The sequence below is a fragment of the Embiotoca jacksoni genome, unplaced genomic scaffold, assembly GCF_022577435.1.
Source record: "Embiotoca jacksoni isolate LCO1_2020_lvr unplaced genomic scaffold, fEmbJac1.0.p SCAF_6, whole genome shotgun sequence".
NCBI classification, from domain to species: domain Eukaryota; kingdom Metazoa; phylum Chordata; class Actinopteri; family Embiotocidae; genus Embiotoca; species Embiotoca jacksoni.
In genome coordinates, this window is record NW_027185414.1 from 1,281,294 (window position 1) to 1,309,126 (window position 27,833).

Here is a 27,833-nt window from a genome sequence, read left to right on the forward strand (position 1 = left end):
CTGATGACACACTATCAGATCATGGATGGTCCTGGAGAGAACGAGCCAGACCTCGTCCCCGCCGCCCACCCTCGATTCTGTGAGACCATCAAGACGGACACAGCGGCTTACACCGCTTTGTTCACCAGAACATTCCAGAACAAAACCTTCCACGTGTACCGGGTCAAGAAGAAACGCAAGAAAAGTGCCAAAAGCTCGGCAGAGCCCAGCGTGACTCAGTAGCAGGACCCAGGATCGCCAGAAAAAGCCCATCAGAGGCCAGAGAGGAGAGAGAAGGAGGAGAAGAAGAGAGAAAAGCACTGCATCCTCGTTGTTCCTTTGTCTCCTCGCTGCACTGCGCCTAGCTCTGATCATGCCCATTATTTTTTAACACCAGGCTCTATGAACTGTGGTGTTAGAGCAGTGGACCAGTTCAAGCTCGGGGCTGCAATGTTTTCGTTAGAGAAGTGTTGAAGCTACTGTAGGAGTCCTGCTTCGAGCTGCTCTTGTTCTTTCCGTCCAACCCACCTTCCCCCCAAAGATTCATACCGAGATACTTAATTCGCTGTAATCCGAAAAACTTTTCTAGACATACAATAGGTATTTGCTGTTGAGTTCTTCTTTGCCAAGAGATGGGGATTTCACCCGATTTCCAAAGTTCAAGTTGCCACGTCAGTATTTAATTATTTAAACATCATAAACAGTATGAGTGAAAGGCTTTGATAGACATAAGGATAGAATAACATATCCAATTCATGCACCCCACTATTGTCTCTTTCTGAGTGCGCCAGAATAAGAAATCCCTGACCCTATAGGAGACATGTCCAGATTTACCTTTAAGAAACCCTGTAGGTCTAATTAGAAATGACCAAGGCCTTAGGTATTCAAAGTGAGCATCAAACTCTTCCATGGCTAAACTATTCCAGCCCACTTCTCAAAAAGTGCATTCAACCAGGACAGCTTCTGCACAGCTGTTAGTGGGATGGCTCAGCTCATCAACATGGATTTGTTTATAAAAAAGCTAAGCTAACAACTTGTTAACCTTCTCATTAGCCTGGTGGCTCCTGTCTCACAACACCCACTGGAGCAGTTGTTACTTTGAAAGAGGAGATTTTTGAAAGTTTTACGGTTTCCTACATTTAGGAAAGGTCAGCACAAGTATGACAAGAACTGTTGGTCAAAAGTACAAATGTTTGGCACAAGGATTAGCGCCACGCATCACGGTGATCCGACATCATGTACTTTTACCCCCAAAATGCTGGTGTCACCGGGCCGTTACGATTTCTCCCGCAACTCTTTTAGACTCCACTCAACAGTTAACTATGTTCAGCCGTGACCAGCTGGTGGACTTCATGATGAGTCACGGCAGCAGAAAGCTTGCAGAGTGGAGGGTCTTACTCAGCCGGAGCACATGTGGGGAAAAAGCCCCTCTGAATGAGTTTGATCCTTAGCTTTACTCAGCCTGGACTCACATGTTCTCCCTTTATGGCGAGGCTGATTTGGCTGCAGTGATGAATGTTATCAATCACCCCAGAAAAGAAAAATAATCACGGTAGATTCATCTGAGTGCTTAAATGTGTTTCTGCTGTAAAACTGAGGTCAGAGCTGGTACCAAGTGATATTTGTGACAACGTTGTTGTTGTGATTGCTGTCATGTTTTCCTTTCTGTCGGATCTGTGTTTCTCATCAGCAGCAGTCTCAACCTTTTCACTCCTCTCGCTCTCCCACACACACACTCAGCCACAAGCACACATGAATAATGTAAGTGGCGAGGAAATTGCAGCAGGCTGACAACTGCGCTGATTCCCCACCGCAATCCAAAATAGTTTGAGAGAGATAGAGGGATGGGGGGTGGGGGCAACACTTGCATATCAAACTGAGGCTTTGTGGTTAGAAGAGAAAGTGGGGGAGGAGGAGTGGGAAGGACAGGAAAGGCTTATGTTTAAACATCAAAACATGGATTCACAATGATCTGAACCTCTTCCTCGTTTTCTTTTTCTCCTTTTAAACCAAAGGGAAGGAGGGGAGGTGATTGAAAGGCTGGAGATGTGGAGATAATTATCGGTTGGCCGGTCAGACACTGAGCCATTATGTGGGTACCACACACACACACACACGATTTCCCCTCCCTTGTCTCGGCTCAGATTCCTATATTTGTACACTTGTTAATGAGGACCTCTGTCTTTGATAATCCACACACTCGCAGATGCGTGAACACCACTGCACACAGTTGTTGCAGGGCTTTTGAAAGCGTGTTCGTTAACGGCGTTGCCTCATTGTAATGCATACCAATCGGATCAGTGCGGAGCAGCGCCGCTTGTTCTTCCCTCTCCCGCCTTCATATTGGATGTTTAATTTAGAAGATGTCTGATTGCTTTATTTGAGAGCCAAGTGATTCCATTATGTTTGCCTAATAAGAGTGCACTGATAATATTTTTTTCAGCACTGTTAATTTCCATACATATTGGGATTAGTAGTTCATTGGGAGGAAAGCCATCTGCCTATGGTTTTCTTAATGAAGAGGAGATGAAGACAACCATTAACTTGTGTCCACATGTAGAATTCTGCTCTGTTTGAAAGAACTGGTGGTCGTTGCGGAAATTAATTGAAGACACTTAATAATCAGACAGCTCTGCGCAACTGATGGAGAGTTTAGATTTTTTGAAGTTGGATTTTAGAGTGTTTGTTACCTGCAGTGTGTGTGTGTGTGTGTGTGTGTGTGTGTGTGTGTGTGTGTGTGTGTGTGTGTGTTTATTATCAAATTCCCTGAGTTTCCCTGTCCTGAAAAGAGTTTTTAAAATGTCCCGATATTCTCTGAAATTCCTTGACCTGTGGGAACCCTGAGTACATTAGTTAACTTCCATGTCAGCACAACTGATTTACTGTCCTCCTTTTAACATGCCGTCAATTGGAAAGATTGACCTTTTTCACATTTGTAAATGTCTAAATACTAGAGTTTCTAATTCACATCCTGAATCGTCAGGTTTAACCCAATCACATCTTCAGGCTCAGATTATTTCATTATTCCAGTAGGTTTGAGAGGGCGGGGCCTCTTCCACAGCTGTGGGTCTGAAATTACAGACAAGATAAACTTAAACAAATTAAAAAGGAGACTTTAGTGAAACAAGTGCCACGTACAGCCTGTGCTTTTAATCATTAAACAGCTGCTTCATTGCTGCCAGTCTGCAGTATATCTCTACTTTCTGTAAAGTTCATCTGAGCTCAGCAGATGCACGCCAGATAGTTTTTCCGATAACAAGAAAATAAGAGAAGAGCAGGCAGAGATCTTCAGCTGTCAGAACTGTTTAAGTGAATGACAAAAAACACTAAAACTAAGAACCTGCTGTAACATGATGACAAAGCGTGGAAGCAATGTATTGATACGAACACAGGAACATGGCGCGGAGAGCTCCATTCAGTACTTCTATTGCTTATTCAGACGACATCAGATGAGTAGGTGGTCCTTCAATGTGGTTCAGGACAGATTAGCGTTCACACTGTAAAATGATGTGGCCATACGCATCCCAGACAAGCCCCAAATGTGGATCTCAATGCATCCAGTGTGCGTTCACATTAGTTGACCACTTGTGATCGGATCACCCGGGAAGCGTGCGTGTTAAAGCCACGTGTGTCCAGCCTCTAAGTCGCCACTCAAATTCATCCTCCAGATGCAATACAAGGCTACGTCATTGCTCTGTGTGATCAGAAATGCTATATATGTGTTTTGGTGATTTAATGTTGCTGACTGGGGGTTTTACACAAGTGTATCGCTGCAATCCCTCAGGTCCTGAAACATAATGGGAAAAAAGTAATGTTGACACATGATGGGACACAAACAGAAACACCAATACATTTCTCATGTGCCAAATGTATTATTCAGTTGAATTATGATTTTATTTAGTGTTTGGAGGATGATGGTGAAAAAAAACGACAAATTAATTTCATTCGTGAACTGCAGTTGTTGCTGTGTTCTGTCCGACATTCCCTCCAAGTATATTCCTCTGAGCCAGTGCCATGTAAATACGTAGAAACTATTTATGGTGTAAATAGCATGTGTGTTGAGGGAACGCTGTACACTGTACTCACCCTGATACTGTTTCTTTAAAGAAGGTTCTTGGTCCAACATCTCTTGAGTGCATGCTGAGATAAACAGAAGTGATGCACCTTAATGGAAGAATAGTCAGCGAAGAACAGCTTGTGACCATGAACATGATCATCTTCAGCACCGTTACAGGTACAGCTTCATTTGACCATCATGGAAATCTGTCAGTAGTGGAAACCATCTACGTCTGTTTATTTTAAAAGGCGTTTTCGGACCAAGCAGTTCTAAGGACTTTCTTAAGAGGAACCACCCCTCAGAACGTCCCCCCCCAGAACTAAGTAGACTTTAAGGCCTTTCGCAGTTGGCATTAGCACCGTCAACAGGAACTGTGCAACGTAGCACCATGTGGGTGTGGTGCTGGCCGACTCTCCGTCACTTTTTTTTCTCCGAGAGGAAATCATGTTTTTTAGTTTTCTTGATCCTATCGAAATTCATGTGCATGCTTTTCGTGTTTGAAGATCCAAAGCGTTTTATGTCATTCAAGAGGGCCAATAAAAACAAATGGAAGGGTCAAATTTGTCATAATTACATTTAAGATGTATTATTTGATTCACAAAATGAACTTGAAACCTCCTTACGATCCGCTACCATTTGTCAGTTACCGCATTTACATATTAACAATTCCTGCATTATTTCAAATGAAAGCCCTACAGGGTTTTATTGGAAAGAAACCCCTCATAAAAAGCTTCTATTGTTCAGGAACATGTTGTGACTGAAGTTGGACGATCACACTTGAGATGAATAATCCAGAACAACTGTTGGAATTCTTTTGTTGACTTTATTAAATTAAAGCGATAGATAGATAGATAGATAGATACATTACTGACGTTCCACCGTAGGAACAGCGGTTACCCCTTGGAAACGAGCTGTCTACTCCCCATGTGTGCGCTCTTGCATGTGCTCGTGCATGCGCATCACATGCGCTCTCCGTCACTTAAAAAAACAGCATTACACCCCAGCGTAGCATGACACAAACAAAGCGACTTTTGACATTTCTCTGTCGAATTGAAGTCATGTATCTCCTCTGACGCCTATAGGCTTAATAAAGCCGGGACTTTGTTGTCGGTCCATTTCTCAGTGCTGTGGGCCGCCGTTTGAAACTCTTTCGTCTGTTGTTTTAAATGGCTTCGTTCGTGGCTGTAGTTTACCCTGCTTACTGTTTCCACTGTGTTTTAAACATGCCGGTTGCCTGTGCTTCTGTGTTCGACCAATCACTGTACACCTACGTCACTGCAGTTCCTGTTGTAATGGGGAATGTACCTACCTCGGATATAGGAGCTAAAAAAAAGTACCACAAAACAGAGTAACAGGAACTTAAAAGGTTCTAAGTTCCTTCTATGCGGACACACAATGAAAGGGGAACTCCTTCCTAGTGTTCTTAGAACTGTGAAATAGTTCCTGTGGTCCGAAAACGCCTAAAGAGAAATGTTGTTTGATGTGTTTGGGTGCCTTTGGTCATCTTTCAATTTGCTCGCTGTCTCTTTTCTATGAATCCACTAAAGCTGAGTTTTCTTCTGCGAGACATTTCGTCTCATCAGAAATCTACAAACTGAATGTTAAAAGTCTGTATGTCAAGCACATTATTGTGGAAAATACATGAGATACCCGAGTACAGTTGAAACCTTTTGCAATGCAAGTTTTAGACATTATTAGACACATCTATGTTCAGTGGCAGTATGATCAATAAAAGTATTCTTTTCCCAACAATGTTGTTTCATGTCCATCGTTATGGGGGTACGACAACCTTTTCACTTCTCGTTTCAGACGCAGTCACGATTCGGCAGTCACTGGTGCAAAGAAATGAATTTATTGACAAAAAAAAAAGATCAAAGCAAATACAAAACACTTATATAACTGTCAAAAGCTCATCAACAACATGTTGATAAAAATATGTTCGGTTCGATTTTTTTTCTTAGAAGCTGCACATTTTAAACCTATGCTGCTTTTCTGGACAAAAAGCAATAAATGTAATTCATCTATCTCTGTATTTACAAATGAGGTAAAAACATTAACTTTGTTCACAACATGTCTGCACCCGCAACACAACATTTAAGAAGCCATTTTATGGTACAAATGAATGGCGGTGGGAAGTGAATCGCTGCTCCTCAACAGCTGGAGAGAAAAAAGTGAAGTGACCTTTAGCCTTCACCTCTCCGTGGGGCTCAGACTCGGCCTTTCCCTACGGAGGAATACAATTCAAACATCCCTCTCCAGGAAATTGTGGCCGTCTTAAAAAAAAAAAAGAAAAGCCTGCGTCTTACTTTCAGCCACCGTTCCGCGGTGTACAGGCATCCTCGCCTGACCGCCAAGTCTCTTATTTTTGAGAGCTGCATTGTTGCCTCAGCTATTCAGAAAATAGCGTGTTTCCGGAAAGCCGCAATCTGGGAATCGACTCCTCTGTCGACCTTTTTTTTTTTTTGGGGGGGTGGGAAAGTTCATGCAATCCTTTGGTTTTTCCTGCATGACAGCAAGCCATCAGCTCCTATTAGGATTAGTGGCCTGACATGTTTTCACACTCTCCTACCCTCTAACTGGTCTCTGTCGACAGCTCTGCCAGCGAGAAGACAAAAAAAAAAAAAAAAAATAATATATATATATATATATATATATATATATAAAAAAAGCAAGATGAGAGCGCTGCAGAATACAGCGCCTGGAATGCCAGGAGAAGCCAGGCTGGCTTTTGGGAGAATTGTAGGAGAGAAAGTGGGAGGTGTGTGTGTGTATCTGTGTGTTAGGGAGGGAGGGCACAGGACTTTTGTATATATGCTATTTGCTGCGCAACAAACTGTTTCTACAGAGCACTCTTGCTCCCAGCGTCTCTTCCCTCCACAGCACCGTGGTGCACTAGTTAGACACTTCGCTACGGAGAGCCGGGAACTCGCTGCCCGCCTTCCTCATTCGCTCTCCGATTCAGTCGTCTACCCTGCAATCATATCTCTTATCAAAGGTGAGAAGAACGGATCTTTTTTAGACTCTGCACTCCTCTTCCTCTCTGCTGCTCTATTATTATTCTTTGCCAAAGATCCATCAAGCTGATGTCGCAAGGAAGCCAAACAAGAGACGCTGGCAGGAATTGCCACGATTCACAGTTTGGATGATAACGGCACACTCATTCAGCCAAGAGAGTGTGCGCTAATCTAGAGAGGGACCATCGATTAATGTGTCAACTGTATACTGCGGCGATATCACAGCTCACTATATACCTACATGTATATAATCTAGAATCCTTACAAATATCATGTATCCTCCTCCTCTCTCCGTTTGTATTTATTGAGTAGTGACCTTGGAAAGCTGCTTGACATAATTTGTATTCTACCGAGCAATCGTCTGTTAAAATAGTCTTTCGCAGCTGCCACATTTGGTATGCCTGAGGAAAGGCACACGCGGAACAGAGCAACAGAGCAAGTTTTCCTCCCTCCCGCAGTCCACACGTCCACTCACATTTCTTTGTAACAAAGCCGTTTGAATTTTTGTGCACCCTCCCTCGGGTGAGGAGGAAAGAGCAGCTCAGGAGCGCGAATGAGAATAGGAAATCAAATGAAGACGAGGGAGCAGTACTAAGTAGAAAGCTTGATGTCCTACAACCCACGGAGCGTTGAAACTTGAAACATCCAACCAATACAGAATTACTCAACCCAGCAAAAGACACATTACCAAAGAATAAAAGATCTCACCCTGGAACCCAGTGATGGTCAAAGCACTTTTTTTTTTTTCTCATACAAACATTGACAGAAGCTGTTTACAGCCAGGCAGCAAGAACACGATGTGTCCACTATAGTGAAAATCCACACTCTGTATCATATGGGCTACTCAGTATGATTCCCCTCTCTTCACCGTCCTGTCATTTCATCCCGAAGTGAGGAATATCGGCTGTGTAAATCCTTATTTAGCCTGCGAAGCTTTCATTCAGCAGCAAGGTGCTAAATATACATTTTAAGTGGCACTGATTTACTCAGGTATAAAAAGAAATCTGGCCCAGAACACTTTCATTTCACATTTTAGGCCTTCAGCTGACTCATTCGGAGAAGAGGAAATTTGTGTTTCAGTGACTGGAACAGATTTTTCTGACAGTGAAGCTAAGCTCCATCATGATGAGTAGCCAGAGCAGAGTGACGTTCTGAAGCCTTTAACCTGACTTGAAGGTTTGATAACGTCTTCTCTCGCAGAAATTGTCATCCAAGGTAGTGGGAGTGCAGAGCGACAGGCTCTTTTTCACATGGGCGCTTCCAACTGTCTGTTCGGCCACCATGTTGATTGATGGGGCTCATCATCTTGTAAATACAACACCTTTCATGTCAGTTATCAGCAAAGTGCTGGGATAGGAGCGAGTCTCTCTGTCAGTCAGTCTCTCGCCGTTTCTTCCACCTCGATCGGCGCCAAACGTCAGCTCATTGATTGTTTCGGGGCCCGTTTCCAGAAGCCCGTTATCGGGGTCCTTCCAGTTCGGTCTGTGTGGTTCAGCTCAGAGGTCGCTGGCCTCGGCTCGCTCGTACAGCGCCCGCAGCTTCTCAAAGCGAGGCCCCCACTCCCCAAGTGTCTCCTCCCTCCTCGCCTCAACTCCCCCGTCTCCTCCACTCCCTCCGTCCAGCCCCGCCGAACTGAAGGAGCTGAGGGAGCCGGCGGGTGAGCCCCCTCCCTCCGTGGAGAAGACCTGCAGGGAGTCAAAAGGTCCTGTGTCGGGATGTTGGTCGGCATCGCGGATGATTTCGCACAGGTAGCGGGCCAGGTCCTGGCTGGAGAAGGACAGGGAGCGGCGCGCCAGCTGGGAGGGGCGGGCCTGGCCCTGGGCGGGGAGCCTGGTGGGGGGGACGTCCCTGCGGAGACTGGTCGTGGTGGTGGCTGTAGAGGACGTGGAAGCCACAGAGGGGGGCAGGGTGGTGGAGCTGGCTGTCCGGCTGAGGGGGTCCAGTGGCTGGGCAGAGGGTGGAGCGGGAGGCCCCTGGTGGAGGTGATGGTGGTGATGGTGAGGAGGAGGAGGGTGGTGCAGGGCTCTTGAGCGGCAGTACTGGACCGACTGGGCCGGGCTTGGCTGGAGGGACTTCTGCAGCTCTGCCATGTCGTAGGCATTCTGGACACACACACACACACACACACACACACACACACACACACACACACACACACACACACACACACACACACACACACACATACATGGATATTCATACAAAAGCAGATGAAAAGTCCCAGTTAGCACAGATGCTGTAAAAAGAGGAGCAAGCCAGAATGAAAAGTTGAATGCTTGGGGAGAGAGATGAGGCAGAAAAAAAATGAAATGTGACAGTGAGAGAGCAGAAAAAGGAAAAGAGAGCAGAAAAGCAATCAGCTCTCACCATTATGTTTACTGTGAATGTTCCACCTATTTAGGTTTCCAATCTATCTCCATTTACTGTCTCAGAAAAAATATAATTTTGAATATCTGTGTGTGTGTGAGAGAGAGAGAGAGAGAGAGAGAGAGAGAGAGAGAGAGAGAGAGAGAGAGAGAGAGAGAGAGAGAGAGACAGAGACAGAGAAGACAAAAAGTAGGAGTGGTAGTGATTCAGAAAAGAGCTGACGGGCGTCTCTCTCTCTTTCTACTACACATTGTTGCACTGGGGTTTAGCAGCTGCTGTTACTTTGACATTTACTGTAAGAGCTAGTCTCTTCAGTATGAATGTGATTCCACCAAAACTGTAACCAGGGCAGCGAGATGAAAAAAAAAAGACGTAGGAGGAGGAAGAAATGATGCACACGGAGGAGGTGTGGGTCGCTTTGTAAAACTGATTATGTGATGAGTGCAAAGTGCTGTTTTTTTATCCCTCCAGAGAGATTTCAAACAAGACTCTTGAGAATTAACAGGAGCATGTGCTGAATGGGGATCAAGACTGTGTGGTTTCTGTGTGTTTGACTGCAGGTGATAAAGTACAAAGGACACGATCTTTAGGGTTTTGGGGTTACTGAGAAGGTGCAATATGCACGCTTTTTTGTACTCTGTGTGTACGCGTGTGTTTTATCGATGCAGCAGCCAAATGTGTTTGTCTCGATCAAAGCTGTGATATTATGCAACCTGCTAAGTACTGTCGAGTGCTTGTGGGTTACATTGGCTGGTAAGGAGAGGAGATAAGGATTTTGCGTGGGCCTAATTAAAACGCTTGCACACACACTGCAGGATTTTTTTTTTTTCCCTGTAAATTGAATTGACTGGATCCACTGTAAAGCTGCCACCTTCCATCCGTCGCTAAGCATTTTCAAAATAAAAGTGATCACCATCTGTAAACTGAAGATTAGGCAGCTAAAAAAAACACGTGTGGCACTAAAGCAGCTTAATAGAAACTCTAACCAAGAAACTAGGAGTCTATTTTATTACAGCTGTACATCTTGGAATGACCTCCAGGTGAAACTCTTCGAGCCTCTTTCATTCTCTAACCAGTTTTAAACACAAGCTAAGTACCGTTTTTATTTCAAAGTGTTCCTGCTGCAATGTATTATTAATGTTGTCACATATTTTCCGTGTACATTTAACCTCCTTTGTGATGCGCGGACATTGGTACCACTCGTAATGTCCTGTTTTGTCTTCCATTGTCTGTAATGAATGTGCTCTTAACCTGTAATTTGGTATTTTGGGCAACTTCACATGAGTTGGTGCAAAGGTTTTTTAACAGTGATTGCCTGGTTTGATTGCTGGATCTTGTCATTCTCCTGCTGTGTGTTCCGCACATTGTGTAGTCTATACTACACTAAAATGTCAAAAACAATCTACTAGAAAAGGGGGAAAGTGTGTATTGTGTGCGTGTCTGAGTCTCGTACCTGGTCCTCCTCCCCGCCTCCCTCCTCGTCATAGTTAAGAACGTTCTCTCGGATGTCCTCCCAGCCGTCGTGATGTGCTGAAACATGGTAAACGCCCTCCTTCAGCCCTTTGTAGGACCTCCAGCGAGTGTACAGGAAAATGCCCAGCAGCAGCACTAGAGATGAGGCAGACAGCAGAGACATTAGCATTACAAATTTAATGATTAAAATACTTCAGGCAATTAAGGTGCGGCCCCAGAGAGAGGCGATCTTTGATGAAGTTGGCCTTGAGCACCATTTGCCAAAAGTGTGAGCAGAAATGTGATACGTGTTAGCAATCAGCTGCTGCTGCTGTTTTAGAATTCAAGGTAACGAGTTGAGTTATTGCTGATATTTGACAAAATGTATTTCATGGGTTTCAAAGATGATCTGTAACAGGTAGCTTTTTGGTGATCAGTTGGCGCCAGCAGCAATTTACACGTCCACATTAAAACTACTACGTCAAAAACTACTCCAGGGTTGTAAAAAATGAGTTTGTGCATCCTCAGGAGACACGTTCCTTCGTTGTTTAGCAGCTCAACTGGCCAAAGCAAACAAACTGCCTGTGGCTAAATATTAATCACATGTTTTTATGGGAAACATGTTAACATTATCTCGTTTACTCCCACTGACACGGAGCAACATTAGCATTGATTTAGAGTCATGTCTCGAGTCACTCCATCAATAAAAGTCCAACATTCGCTCTCCTTCATCTGTTTTGGTTTTCAAAGCCTGATGAGGAAAAAGAGGTCTTCTTTAGCTGCCAAATGTTAAAACTAGGTTCAACTGCTTGCTGCTATGTTTCTCTACCGTTTGTTTATTAAAGATTTTTTACAGCTGCATCTTAATTCTGATAATAGAGTTTAGAGTGAAGCACAGTACAAGTCATGCAAAGTAAAAACAACAAGCTGAAAGACACTAAATCACTAAGTGAATTGCGCTTTAGCTGAAAGTATTGTATGCTTTTCCTTAAATTCACAAATCCAAGTATTTACTTGTGTTGATTTAGTGTACGGCTTACATTACTGACCACTAGTACAACTATTTTTTTTTTTAAGATAGGACCACATTTCTCTTTAACAACATTTACAAAATTAGGTTCTTCAATAACTCTCCTCTGAGCATTTGTTTGCGTTTACCTCTCTCAACGTGGGCAACTGAACCAACAGTTCCTTTGCTCTGGACCATTAAACAAAATGGCTGCTGAAACTGAATTTACATAAAGAAAGTAACTATTATTAACACCAAAAAAATAAAAATAAAATAATATATATATGAAATGTATAATAAAACGTATGTAAAATGTCTCAGACTCCCAGAATAACAGGGTGCTATATTCATATATAGTCGTAGTGGACTGGATCTAAATGTCTCATTAGACTCATATTGGTTAAAGGTTTTAAAGGTAAACAGGTATTAAAAATGGAATTTAACATCATATCAGTGCCTGACGTGACTTCCTCGACAGGCCAGAATCAGATTTGGAGTTAAAGGCTAATATTCACATTAACATTTAAGATGCTGATTGAAATTCTTCACAATGTTGAACTTATTCCTTTTCATCTGCCAATATCTCTTCAGTTAAGGTAATTGTAACTGTGTGACTGAAAGGCTTCGTAGGCACACAGTAGGCTTCAGATTATATCCACTGCACGTCGTGATTGCTGTTCGACTGTAAATGGCATTACAAGAACACTGCAATACTGGAAGGGTAGACAATTACTGGCCTGGCATCTTATTGGAACTACTTACACTCCCATCACTAATTGGCAGCTTTGAGATGTGAATTATTCACATTTAATATGGATTATATGTACTGCAGAATGGGTTAAGACTAATTAAAAAAATATATGCCAGAGAGAAGAAGTGGAAGACAGAAGCGTGATTGCTTTCAGTTTCACAAATAAATGTTGAGGTGATTCAACATTTTTTTAAAAAGCAGACTGTTGGCATCGCAGCTGCACACTTCAATTTATCTGCATGTATTTCCAACTCACGTGTTGCTCTGACCTTTTCCTGTGTCTAAAAAAAAAATCCCGTGTCTTGTCTAATATCTATCACCTCTTGCCTTAGTTAACATTCCACAATTCACTAGCCTTTCCATAATATTAACCTGCTTTCCACCCACACATTTACAGTTTCACTGCCATTTTGTTAATTAATTCAGCTGCGCTTTGTTCCCCTCAAAGCAAACAACTGAATCAAAATGACTTTTTTCCTTCACAACTGCAAAAGAAGTAACTTTTAGAATCTCAATTGTGGAGATAATATTTATTAATTTCCACAACCAAATGTCATATTACCGAGTGAATTGCTTTCTGAGTCATATGCTATATTAAAATCTGCTTTTGCAAAGACTGTACGTTAGAGAGCTGCATTTAATCCCATTTGAGAACAGCAGCAATCACACACCGCAACTGTAAATACCCAGGCTGTTCAAATCCTATTAATCTGAGGTAAGACGTGCACCATGAAAAATCTGTGATCTTAACCAAGTCAAACACATGTTTTAAACAGGCGCTGCTCTCATCTCTCCTTCGCTATCAACCTTTTATTTTTAATCCGCGTGTCTTTCTCCTACATCACACCAAAAACCCAGCAGCCTATCCATCATGTAAGCACACCAACAGAAGGCCCTCACACCACTGGTGAATTGATAACACCCCATTAAACAGCCCACCCTCTGACAACTCTGTAAGAGTAAATTCACTCAGCCAGAAACCAGCTGCACAGTACGAGAGGGAAAATCAATATTCATTTACTGTCAACTTGTCCCCGCTCACCACAACTCCAGTGTCTGGCAGATTTATTAGACAAAATTGTTTCAAGAGATTCACTGTTTCATTTTTAGAGAGTCATTATGACTGTTAATGACGAACAAGGGAAGAAGCAAGATAAAGAAACCGAAAGACAGCCTTCTGTTTCAGCAGGAGACGCGTAGCTGACTGCTGCAGCCTTGGCACAAGACAGACGGTGAACCGGCTAAAACAAGGTCACAGGTTCGGTCCCCCGCCCCCACTGCACATTTACTGAGGGGTGCCCTGAGCTTCCTGAAGACAGAAAAAAAATGTATTAATTGAAACAATTTTGAAAAGCAGCTGGTCCAGCAGCCTGGAGGTTTCCAAAGCCTGAATGGAGGATTTAAGGCTGGGTCACATATAGTGCGAATACAAGAGCATGCTGCTCTAAGATTAGGATGATGACCAACGTTTATTATTTTGTTCACTGGGCATAATGAGCCTGAAGACCTTCACCTTGCGACCCCGCAAAATATCAAAAAGGAGAAAATAATAAGTTCTATTAGGAAATTCAGTACTCTGAGTTTCTTGACCACCTGCAGCACTGTGGAACGACATGTTGATGAGCAAGTCCCTATTTAGTTCTGTTAGCTTGTTCAAGAGCACATCCAAGAGCATGTGGGTCTTGCAAAAAACATTTCTGCATTTTCATGCTTCTTCATTAAACATTTGTAATTAACTAATAAAAGGCAGCAAAAAGGACGTGACTAGCTAGCAAAAATAATCTGTTTACTAATCCTCTGTGTGCTTGTCATTCAGGGTGCACATGAGAGTTCGCTGCAGGCAGTCCGGTCCAGTGCTGAATTTATTTTCCAGTGCACTTCTGTATCTGAGAATGTATATATGTATATATATATATAGTTTGCTGTTTTTTGATACGTTGTTCAGACTATTTTGATTAAATGTAAAAAGCTCATCTGGTTCGTCCATCTACTAACTGTACTGAAAAATAATTCCAAATGGCATCAATATATGGTTTTGCTGTGGCTGTTTTCTTGCAACCATAATCTTATTTAAAATGGACATAAGCCATTACATAAACTATAGGCCTAACCAATCACATTTGTATCTATGGCCTACTTAGCAATCACACTGCACAATCATTAGTAAAAAAAAAAAAAATAACTAAATAAAACCCAATTACCAATCAATTAACACCACGGCAAGAATATGTTAATTTTACCAAACTGATGAAACTCTGAGAGGTGGTGTTACACAGAAATATGTCACCAATCAGATTCTGTGACCTACTGTGTTAGTTGTAGGCAATAATTGTATATGAAAGTGGACGTAATGAGGCAGATGCAGAAGTGTCATCAGCTGCAATACAACCGATGGCAGCTAGGGGTTTCTCCAAAACAGAAAGCCTCTGGCTCCATAGACATCCAATCCACTTCTCTCATGAAATACAACGTCACACATTTTTTTCCACACATTCTTATGGTGTTGTTAGCTTAAGTCACTCTTTTTAAAAAAAATTAGTTTTCTGGTGATTTATCTGAAAAGAATCCCATCAATATTTAGAAAATAGGCCTAAAAAGGTGTGTTTTTGGGGACGTGCTTGTTTGATTGACCGTCAGGTTTCCACTATCGGTGGGCTGGATGTAATATCATCAGGTTTCCATTCAGACTGAGTCAGATCCAACACTCGCTCCTCCCCAGCTTTTCCAAATATGGTCACTTCTCGCTCCAAACCGCTCATAATTAGCAAGCTGGCGACGACCAAACTCCGAAATTGAAGCCTCATTCACAAATCAATTTGACTTCTCAAATGAATGGGTGATGCCACTGTTGGTTGCGACAGTGACTCACTATCGCCAAAATGAAGGAGACTTTCTACAAATTGCACTTTTGCTTGATTATTATTGTTATTAACACATAATATGTATTTAGCCAGATTCTTATACTTCCTACATTTTCAGAGGGTAGCCTGCATTTAAACAGACAAACCAACAAACAAAAACTTTTTTTTCTATGTCTTGCAGGGGATGAATGGTCAGAAACCAGATCTGTATATGACAAACATGAACATTCAATAGTGTATGTTGAACAACAAACAACAGACTTCACAAGGGCTTATTTTTCTGTCAGGACAAAAAGCTTGTGATGTGAACAAGAAGCACTCAAAGAAATTTGATCTTGAGCTGCTGAGAAGACAACTGCACTGAACTGCCTGAATCAATATCCTGTGCATTGGAGCTTAGGCTTATATAAGGGAACAATACAGCGTCTAATATAGACTGAAGCAAATAAACTGCAGATATAATAGGTGTATTACTGTTTGGTTTATGGTGGTGGGGTTTATGTCTCTCCGTGTTTATGCTTCCTGCTGCTCCCCTATTCTGTAAAGCCGCATGTGTGTGTTTATCAGTGTGTGTGTGTGTGTGTGTGTGTGTGTGTGTGTGTGTGTGTGTGCGTGAGTGCATGAAAAAGTGGGTGGAGTGAGCTTCATGGGGAGGTGAGCAAGAAGCTGGAGGTCAGTGTGTAGAAGATGAATCTACTCTGGTCAAAGCCCTCTCTGGAGGGCAAACAAAGAAATGGAGAATTTGATCGGTATTTTTGACAGTGTGTGTGTGTGTGTGTGTGCGTGCATGCATGCGTGCGCGCCTGAAAGGACTCAGCGTGAAAAGAAAGATTATGTGTTTATTTGTTTACACTGACTCCAAGGTCCTGTGCTGTCTTTGACCATCACTTCTTCTTAAGTTTTACTTTCTCACTCTACCCTGCCTTCTACTTACTCTCCCTCTGTCTAAGCTCCTTTAACTGCTTTCTTCCTCCACTCACCCCGTTTGCCACTCCCTTAAAGTTAGTTCCTATTGATTCCATTGGGCTTTAACAACAAGCACAATGTTAGGTCAACCCTCTGAGCTATTCCTGGATCTCCAGCAGATGCCCTGGGCTATTTGCACCACACTACATTTGCACATTCTCCCCCAAGTCCAACCTACATCACTTCCAAATGAATTCAATTGATGAATTAATTTTGAGGAAGTACTTTCCAATTCCTAATGACTTTTGTAAGCATTGTTACTACTAAAGAGAAAATCTCTAAAAAAAATTAGAAGACAGAATTGAACAGAATTTACGAAGACCAAAGCTCAAAAGGAGATTTAACCTTGAGTGTGTTCCTGGGTAATATTATAAACTGTATGAAGTAAAGTTTTAGAAAAGTGCACAAGACGTACAACTGCTACAACTGTTTTTTCCGCTACTTCGTATCATAAATTGAATCGTAGAAAACGATCCAAATCAAGTCTACCTGTATTCATTTTTATGCATTTTATCTGTTTCTTATGCTTGTTATCTGTTTCTTGTGCATTTTATCTGTTTTATCTCTTCTTTTCTACATTCTAATATGTTCCTTTATATATATTTTTATGTGAAGCACTGCATGCAATTCTCTTGCAGTGAAGCACTTTGAGCTGCATTTCTTGTATGAAAGGTGCTATACAAATAAAGTTTATTATTATTACCCTGCAGAGGTGTGTAAAAACTCCTGCACTGCTGCCCCTTTCTGTAAGACTGAATACACAGTGACGTGGCGTGCTAATGTGTGATGAACAGGGAAATCCATTGCACCTCGAGCAGTTCAAATGGCGCTGAATGAGTGTGTGCGTAATGTGATTTTTCGTCAGACAATCAATATCCGAGCTGCCCTGAAATGAGATCAGTGTCTATGAGTACATCAACACAAGTCAATAATATATCATGGATTTGTACCTCATCAAACTATAATTCTGTTGACTGTCTACTCCCTACGTGCCTCGATCTATCACTACTTGTCTTCACACTGCTCTTTTTTTGTGCCATCATTAAAGCGAGGTTGTTTTTTCAGGCCAGATTCAATATACAGCTGATAACTTTCTCTAAACATGTGCAGGTGCATTGAGCTTCCTCTGGTTCTCACCTTTCAATGACAACATCTATAAGGAAATAAAATTAGTTTCTTTCCAACTCACAAACTTTTTGGGACCTCAAACTGTCCCTAAATTCCTGGAATAGAGATCTTCTTATATTTTTGTAAATTGGTCCCAAAGGTCATTATTATTACTGTGTTATTATCACTGTAATTAATTTAGCTCAGAGGGCAGTAAAACCCTGCATGACCTAATATAATGGTTAATCCAAGGCCAGTATGTCCAATATATCAGCTTGGAGCTTTTGCTCTACTGCTCGTTTTCTTGAGGTAACTGTGATTAGTGAGTCTCTGTATCGTCTCCTCTCTCCATTGGTCTTGTTATTGATTCAAAGGTGTCCTATCTTTAACATAATGCTCCTCCTTTGTAAAAAATAGTGCCAGCAGTGTCAAACTTAATTGTGGTTGTATCTCAGCTAGGCCCTTATAAAGATGTAGCTAAGACCTTCACCCAAACACCGCACCCTGGGAGATTTTCAACAGTAGCATACAAACACACAGGGAAGTTACAGTAAACATCTGCAGTGCAGATGTAAGGTTTAAAACCACACACACACACACACACACACACACACACACACACACACACACACATACATATATATATATATATGTATATATATATATATATTTACTTTATACAGTACTTTTAATGCTGTGCAAGTCAGCTCCAGGTGTAGATTCACCTCTAAGGGCATGTGGAATTTTAGATCATCCATAGAGCTGTTCAGAGATGTATCTGACCACATTATTATTATTATTATTATTATTATTATTATATTTACTAAAATATAAATGTGACCAGTGTCAAGTCCACAAACACAAAACTGCTGAGATTAGCAGTCTACTGACGGTTTTAATATATGTACCACAAGTAAAACGAGATAATGATATGATGTGCAGCAAGTTACACTCCATCTGTTAGGAGCTGCATCACATTTACATTTTTATGTATAGGTGAATAAATTCTATCATGTGGTTTGGGCAGTGGTGGAAGAAGTATTCAGATCCTTTTCTAAAGTAAAAGTCCAACAATAATATACAAAATCTCTATTACATTGCATTGCCTTGCTTATATCCAGGTACAGCAGATAAGTCTGAGGGGTCGTCGAGAAAAATCAGTCGGCAAATTTCTTCAGCAGTCAAAGTATTTTTTTTACAATCAACCAGCTCTATACTGACAGTGTTACCTTAGACAGGATCCTTGAATCCAAAAGTTGTTACCACATTTACTACAAGAAAAAAATTTGCAAGAAATGTAGAATGTGTAAAACATGGTGGGAGGAAGTCAAAATTAAGGTTGACTTGGGATGAGACACATTTGCCTACAAATTTGTAAACATATAAATAATATGAGGTTAATCATTCCATCTTTTTGGGGCTAAGATAATTTTCAAGTTTCTCTCTTTGGACCTAATGGCTCTAAGTGGAACTGTAACCATGTTTAGTCATTTTGCAGCCAAAAAACCCTGTCAATGTCATTGTAGGGTAAATAGCTTTTTATCTTTAAAAATATGAAAAATGTTTTGGGGAAGTAACAGAAGATGTCCTTTCCATCTCAGCTGGCTGGAGGAGCGTGTCAGTGTCTGTGTTTGATCCTCGGATGCTGTCAGGCTGAGCACCAGCCGGGGAACGAGGGACCAAGTAAACAAACTCGCACTGTAACCTACAGGTAATTGGAAATGTGTTGTTAACAGTGCACAGACGAATGAAAATTCATATGCTATTGACGTAGTGCAACTGACCAGCTAACTGGCTAACTTGGCTACAAAGTGATAATAGCGGTGCACTCTTCCAGGGTGGCTTTCTGATCAAGTTAGGGACCTAAATTGCAGGATAATGCTTGACTAGCAGGTGGAAAAATATTAGAGGGACGTTTTTGGTCCTCAACACATCGCAGGACCTTTATTTACAAGTCTGGCCACTAAGCTGAAATCACTACACAGCACAGACCTTTGTAAGGGGCTTTGCGGACAACCTGTTCAGTTTTATTAGGGTTAAATACATGAACAGACAATCCTCCCTCCACACACACACACACACACACACACACACACACACACACACACACACACACACACTACCCACCCTTCACATAACAGAAGCTTATTCAGCTGGTTTGGGTTGAGCTCAGCTATGCAAATATATGTCACTGAACATGAGTAGCTCTCAGACACTTTCATTTTGTCAAAGGAGCTCTCAGGAAAAAAGGTTGAAGACCCCTGCTGTGATAGTTATTGAGTCTTCATCTCGCCCGATCAACAAATCAGTAAACTGACGTACATTATGGAGGTAGTAGACGTACAATATTAGATACGTCTTCAGCATTTATGTTGACTGAATATATAGTTGTAAAATTACATATTCGGAATGGTATATTTAATTAATATTGTGTGCTTTAACATCATTATTGGCACGACAATAGTGCGTTCAACCGTAAGCATCACTGAAGTGATGTTTACTTCTCCAGCAAATACATTGACCCTTGACCTTGTGATATTTACTAGCAATCACCATGGTGTCCTGTTATGCTTATTTGAGCACGTTCCAAGTGTACAACGGACCAATCACATTTCTGGGTCAGAACTACTTGTTTTATAAATGGTGGTATTGCCTGTTAATCAAACATGGCAAAAAGGTCCACATGCATCTTCCTTCCAGACTGTAGTGACTGTTAGAGCATACAGAAAATACTTTACTTTCCTTTAGCTGAAAACATCAGATTAATTACTTTTGGCTCACATTGCTTGGATGGATTATAACGTATTCACATCTTCCCCAGCAGCACATCCAACTCCACATGACTTAAATATGTATTAATGCACTTTCCATTCTAGAGCTTTGGGTACTCTGCGGAATATAGAGAAAATATGGTGGAACATTCAATAAGAGGTTGTATATGCTGTGTTTTTCGCCAAGATTAAATGGGTTTTGGGCCCGGGCGTGCTGCTGTGCTTGTCAGACCACTGCTGTTTGGAGCACTTACAGGAAAGATTGACTTTACTCTTATCTTTTAAGTGAAATTGACTGTGTTTTGCTTTTGGCCATTGAAAGGTTATTGTCTGATTTGTGTGTGTGTGTGTGTGTGTGTGTGTGTGTGTGTGTGTGTGTGTGTGTGTGTGTGTGTGTGAGAGAGAGAGAGAGAGTTTATTCATCTTATAGTTGCTATTTTGGTCACAACTCTCATAATTTTTTTTATAAATAAATACTGTGCATTCCCAATAGCCAGATTAAAAGTATGGACTCGACAAAAAAAGAGAGTGCACATATATAGCAGTTTACAATGTTTGCCTTTCACTCATACTCACATACCAATGGCAACTTAGCTACCACACCAAGGTGCTCGCCTGCAACTGGGAGCAACTTGGGGTTCAGTGTGGGAGCTACACTTGGTCTTGAAATCTGCACAAATTTTTTTTTTCTTGTTATGCTATCCTACTACATATAAGCCATTTCCGACATTGATCTTTAAAGCTATTATAAATGATGATAGCTTTGTGGTAATTACGATTCAATAAATTCCTCTCATATGGCTTTGCAAAATCATCTTTGTGAGACACTCATGAAAATCAGCAAGATACAAGGTCTTAAATAAAATTGGATCATTCCAGGTAATTGAACTGCAAACATTTGAACATTTGTCGACTACAGAAGCATTTTATCAAGTGTACATCCATATAGAACTGAGAGGATCAAATTTAACCCAATGGAATAATTGTATACATAGTATACACTACGTAAACTGTTTATAAATGCAAGTAAAACAAAAAATGTTACTACTTTATCAGATGCAAATGTAAACGGATAATTATAATTGCCGTTTTGACAAAGTGAAAAGATTCTTGCAAATGTATTACAAATCTACTGAGAGCTCATATCTCTAAAAGTATGAAGATCCTTTTAGGTGGGACTCCAAACTGCAATCTGTGTGCTTTAATTATCCTTCAGAAGTGTCTTGACTGGTGAATTGAACTGATTGGATGTACTTTAGAAAGGCACACATCTGTGTGAAGTATGTAAGGTCCCATGATTCAAATTGTCTTTATGGCTTGCTTTTTGTCACGACAAAAGCAAGCCATAAAGTCGAGGTAATTCTCTGTAGATATTTGTCATAAAACTGTGGTGAGGTATGGATAAGGGAAAAAAAAGAATAAAACCATAAATAAGGTTTGGACTGTTTTAAGAGCACAGTGAGTTGAAAGGTTTGAACCAGCAGGACTCTTAATAGAGTCGTCTGTTCGGTCAATCTGAGTTACTGGCTCAGTAGCAGTCCTTCAATCAGGCCCTGATGGTAAAGTGGCTACATGGAAGCCACTCTCGAATACAAGGCACACAACAACCCATTTGGATTTTGCCAGACTACATCAAAGGACTCTGAACTCTTTGGGCAGAAGATCAAACACTACGCACAACACTTTGTTTCAATCCACGGCAAAACACCATTATCAAGTTAGCAGATGACACTACATTGGTGGGGCTGATCAAAGATGGGTCTGAGTCTGCCTGCAGGGTGGAGATCTGCAAATGGATATTGTAATGGTGGTCCAACAACAAACTGACTCTCAACACTTCAGAACTTGACAGGGCAGGGTGAGGATACCGCTCCATAATACATGGATGGAGACAGAGAGGAAAACATGCCCAGCTTTAAGGTCCTGGGCACCCACATCACTTAGGACCTCACATGGACAATCAACACCACCCCTCTGGTAAAGAAAGGCCGAGGTGACTCTAATTCCTAAGCACACGCTGGAAAGCTAACCGATTCACCGCTACATAGAAAGCCAAAGTCCAGACTAAGACCCAGAGAACATCTGTGGAGAGACCTGAATACAGACAAAAACAGACGCTTCCCATCAAATCCGACAGAGCTTGAAGGGATCTGCCAGGAAAAAAGGTATGGACTGCCAAAATTCGGGTGAGCACAACTAGAAACTTACCTAAGAAAACCTGAAGCGCTACTGGCTTCTAAAGGGGGTAAATGAGAGATTTCAGGTTTTCATTGTTTTAAAAAAAAAAGAGACTCATTTATAGATTCTTAACCTGCAGCTGAGTGTGTGTCTGAGACACACACACACACACACACACACACACACACTCTCAGGCCATCCAAAAGTCCAGGACGATTACATCCACCATTGCATCCAAACTGAGCTCTCCGAGTAAGTGCAGATAGTCTGCATCCCTGCAGCTCACTGCTAACCTGCCTCGTCATCCAAAACTCAAGTTCCAGCAATTTATCAAACTAAAGATTGAAGTCGTTCCAAATTACTACATAAATCACTGTCGGCTTTCAGGTGCTGTTTCATCATTTCACACACCAAGCAGTAGTATTGTTATCTTTTCATTTATTTATCACTCTCGTTATCCTCTAATTGGATAACAAGTGTTGTTCACTTCTGATGGTTATGTATCTCAGTGTGTGTTGTTGTATTTATGACTAGTTTAAAGATATAATGAAGCTCCGCTGTCCTGTTCACATCCTGGCCCCTTAAGTTGTGTGGACATCATCAACGTAGCCTTCCTGTTGTTAACTTTTCCCCTAAAAGTTGGTTTAAATGTCTCTTAAGGCCATTAAGAAAAGCTTCACGTGCAGTTATTATAATGACCATCTGAAAACTACCGTGCATTTATATTCTGACTGAGTTGCACATAGTAAAATCATATAGGAAGTTATGTTCCTACACAAGTGCTCAGATAATTGCCATCACGTTTGCTCAAATTCTCAACAATACCCAAAGAGATCCTTGGAAAGAGCTTTAACTTGCAGGACATGGTACGATAGAATCAATGCAGCAGTCATTGAACAGCTTGATTCATTTGGGAAAGAGGATATATTCAGTATGTAACTCATTGACCAGCATCTGTGTGTGAATCTGATGTTGTTATTAAACCTAAAGTCCATGTAACTTTATAACCACTATACTGGTGATTTTATATGATAGAGTTCATTACAAATTAATCACAAGTATTTTTACAGCTGAACATTTTACAAATTAAACCAAATGTTTTACATTTTCTACTGTCCTACTGTAATATTAGTAAATTAACTTCTTGTGCACCTTATCTATGCTCCTATTTGTTCATGAAAAAGTCGTTTAATTGTGAAAGTTTCTTCCCATATCTGTTAAAATAAATGTATCTGTTGCTGAAATGAATCTTCCCTTCCCAATAAAAAACGAACAGAAGTAGTTAACACGACGATATAATTGCAGAACTACTTGTTGTTATAAAATAGATGCATCAAATGGATGGAGTCAAAAACAAGTCTCGTGATGTTAAACTGAATACAGAAAAACAATACGAAGGAGGTACATGTGGGGAGAGGATGATGTTAGCACACTGCTGCACACATAGAAGCCAGTATAAGCAAATAGAATTAATGAATTCCCATTACTCCCAAATCAATATTCAAGCTACATGATGAATTCAGAGGGGTAAGCTATTAATCATTAATGTCATCAAGAGATAGCCAATTGGACTTTGACTCGGTTTGCAGCCGTGGTGACTTTTTTGAACTAGAAACGTTAAACTCAGAACCCCAGAGGAGCAGCCTTGAGACGGTCACTGGGTCTGGCTCTGCCAGTAGAAGAGAAACGCGGCGGCTCTGAGGCTCCTCTTTGGATGTTCAGGCCATGGGCATCAACTCAACCACATTAATAAGAAGTGACTGCCACTAATATGAGCTGCCATTAAACTAACATGATCCAGCATTAAAGCGTTTTAAAATAACAAGGATTCCCAGTCCTGAATGTTTATGTTTGTCAATGTTGATTTGTTTAGAGTTATGTGCGACTGTACTTTGATGCTGAGATGTTCAGCCTCTCTGATGGTGTCAGAGCATTACCAAACTCAGAGGGATTCACGCTCCGGGGACCATGAATAGCTGCAAGGCATCCAATAGCTGACCAGCCCTGACTACACAATAAAATCAAAGGGTAATGAACAGCTATGAATCCTTTTTGAGCGCATAATTTATCTTTAATCTTTACCAATCATAGCATTCTCAAAAGAACTGTTTTCTTTGAGAGTTGCTGCCCTTCTTTTGTTCTGCCCTTCAAACATTTGCAGTCTGAACAAGCAATATTTGATGAAGGCATTAAAAAAAAAAAAAAAGTATCTCTTGCTGCTACTTAAATTTCAGAGTGAGGAGCGCTTGACCGATCGAGCGCGGAATGCTCTACCGATTGAAATTACCACCGAAGCCCCTGGAGCATTGATCTCAATTTCTGCAGGTTTGGGTAAACAGCACCTTATACGCCTACAAATCAAGTAATTAACACTTAAAATAGAGATGAGCCTCAGCAGAATCAAGGTTAGACTTCGCATTTAATGTGAAGCTAACGCTAAATTTGAGGGGAGATATTGTGGAATGGAGGAGAAAAGAAGAGAAGGAAAAATGATCATTTGAACTGTGTCTGACTGCTCTCAGGGTGAGAAGGAGGTGCCCTCTGAATCACCAATGAGACTAGCAGACATAGCCAGCAGCAGTGACACTGACACCTTCCTTCCCAGCACCACGCATCCCCTGCCTTCCCTTCTCTCGCTGTGTTGTGCGCTGCCTCCACTTTGTAATCTATTCAGCTCCCTCTTGTTGTCTTTTGCTGCTGTGCAGCGTCTTGTTTTATTCTGCGCTCGTCTGATCTTTTGTGTTTTCTTGTTCTGTGCTCTGTCTCATACTGCTCTTTACTGTTGTGTTGTATTGTCCTCAATTAAACAAGGGGAATATGTCATTGTACTGACAATTCTCTGTGTATGAATAAGCCTGGGGCGCTTTCTCAACAGAGGATCCTTTAGGAATAGGAATACAGTGTTGAAGGTACAGGTAGATGAATATTCAACAAGCAAACACATACAAGCAGGCAGACAGAACAATGTGGATTTTAACAACAGAAAACCAGATACCAGTCTGTATGAACCGACCCACCCACAGGCAAGATAGAATGCCGATTCTGAACCACTGCAGACATTTACAGTCGTAACCTACGATTCCTGTTGAGACTTTCTGAACATTTAGTGAGGAAAACCTGACTTTTGTGAAAACTGCAGTATCTTTAATCCATAACTAGCTTTAAGTTATGCAGTTCATTATTAAAGGAATATGCAAATACAGTGAAGAATCCGATTTAAAAAAGATTTCATGGGTTTCCAAAAAAAACAGCAAACATTAACAAAATTGTGTTTTTACGACCCCGTCTCCAAAAAAGTTGGAACGCTGTGTAAAATGTAAATAACAACAGAGTGTACTGACAGATCACAATTTGAAATTCTTTTTGGAAATAATGGATGCCACTTCCTTCGGTCTAAAGAAAAAATGGATGATCCAGCTTGTTTTCAGCGCACAGTTCAAAAGCTAGCATCTTTGATGGTATAGGGATGCATTAGTGCACATGGCATGGGTAGCTTGCACATCTGGAAAGAAACCATTATTGCTAAAAGATATATACAGGATTTGAAGCAGCATATGCTGCCACCCAGACAAATTCTCGTTCAGGGAAGGCCTTGCTTATTTCAGCAAAACAATGTCAAATTGTATTCTGCACGTATTACAACAGCATGGCTCTCTAGTAGAAGAGTCCAGGTACTAAACTGGCCAGCCTGCAGTCCAGACCTGTCAGCCAGAGAAAACATTTACACATCATTAAATGAAAAATACAACAAAGTACACCCTGAATTGTAAAGCATCTTAAATCCCATATGAGTCAAGAATGGGACAACATTTCATTTTCAAAACTCCAGCAACTGGTCTCCTCAGTTCCCAAACCTTTACAGAGTGTTGTTAAAAGAAGAAGTGATGCAAAACAGCGGTAAACATGCCCCTGTTCCAACTTGTTTCGCAGACATCAAATTCAAAATGAGCATACAGTTTCAACAGAACAATAAAGTTTCTAATTTTCAACACGAGACACATTTTACAAAACGTCCCAAGTTTTTTGGGAAAAGGGGTTGTAAACAATGAGTTCACATAAGTATTATATAAGGATTCAGACGTTGATCTCTCAGCTGTACTTTACGTGTCTGAATCTGTGCTCCGAGTGTCACAAAACAGAAAATTAACATTGAATTAGGAGCACACACATACTGATGTGGCTATCGTAGGAGATGTAGTTCAGGATGAGGAGCATAAGCTAACAGAAGCACCATCAGAAATTATTACATCCGCCTCTATGTTGTTAGGTCCCTGTTAGTCTCAATGTGACAACATTGTCCTCAGGGTCCCACTCAACCCACAAGTCTGTTCAACAAGCCTCTCAGGGTAAACTGAGGCACTCATGATAAAAGAAACATATATTACATCATTAGAAACATCTGGTACACTATTATCACACTGCGTACGCATGTGAGAAAGTAAGAATCCATTAAGAGATTCCATTATGTTCAGGTGTCAGTCTCAGGTCTGTGCTGTATAGAAGTTTCACTCGTTTGTCATTTTGTGGTTATCAGTTTCTTGAATGGATATTATTATCTTGTTAACCACACATTAAGCAGATCCACCTTGCTGACTTGACGTCATCTGCACTAGATTCATTACAATAATTCCAGGTGACTACATTCTGTGATTACTTTGACTCAGACTTAATAAGGGATAAGAGGTGGTGGTGTTAGTAGTTTAGTATGTTTTTAAAATGTTGCCATTATGGGAATCCAGTTGAATTATGGGGAAATATTTTACAGTGTGGCAACAATAAAATAATATAGTGTGTGTGGCGGATCATCCTACTGAACTGTGTATATGTTTACAAAGTTCAATAAAAAAAATAAGAATGTCCTCACTAAAAAATAATTTAGGCTGCTTGCCCTTATCAACATTTACACATTCCTACAATGGAGATAGTATTATTATAAATAATAGTCGTAAGGGACAAAATAGTGTAGGTTGAAAAACATGTGTAACATGTAATAGATGCAATAGCTACCCAGTAAGGCCATGAAGCAGATGCAGATGGCGAAGAGGGAGCTGAAGCTCAGCCCCACGTCCTCCCTGTAAACTGCCAGCGTCGTCTCACAGTGGCGTCCTCTGTAACCCTCTGGGCAGTGGCAAGTAAATTTGGAGGGAGACTGAGCCACGCAGGTGCCGCGGTGACAAGGTCGCGTGGCACACAGGGTGTAGACACAGGACTTCCTGGTGCCGTTCACACGGATCATGTGACCCGGAGGACATCTGCAAAAAAGAAGCGTAGCACAGGAACAAGAGGGGGGGGTGGAAGAAAGAATCATAAATTACATGTAG

At 41.2% G+C, this 27,833-nt stretch overlaps 2 protein-coding genes across 9 annotated transcripts in view; one reads left to right on the plus strand and one right to left on the minus strand.

The window, feature by feature from the left end:
* dpy19l3 (dpy-19 like C-mannosyltransferase 3) overlaps window positions 1-5,788 on the plus strand; it is a 65,609-nt gene extending 59,821 nt beyond the window's left edge. For all 8 annotated transcript variants that reach the window (XM_069173948.1, XM_069173949.1, XM_069173946.1 and 5 more), the window contains one exon: window positions 19-5,788. In XM_069173948.1, the coding sequence (XP_069030049.1) occupies window positions 19-222 (204 nt within the window). In that variant the 3' untranslated portion in view covers window positions 223-5,788. The remainder of the gene's footprint in view (window positions 1-18) is intronic.
* LOC138213088 (neural-cadherin) overlaps window positions 5,782-27,833 on the minus strand; it is a 258,811-nt gene continuing 236,759 nt past the window's right edge. The window contains exons 35-37 of the mRNA XM_069173941.1: window positions 27,520-27,764; window positions 10,871-11,025; window positions 5,782-9,152 (exon numbers count right to left, since the gene is read on the minus strand). Coding sequence (XP_069030042.1) covers window positions 8,547-9,152; window positions 10,871-11,025; window positions 27,520-27,764 — 1,006 coding nt within the window. The 3' untranslated portion in view covers window positions 5,782-8,546. The remainder of the gene's footprint in view (window positions 9,153-10,870; window positions 11,026-27,519; window positions 27,765-27,833) is intronic.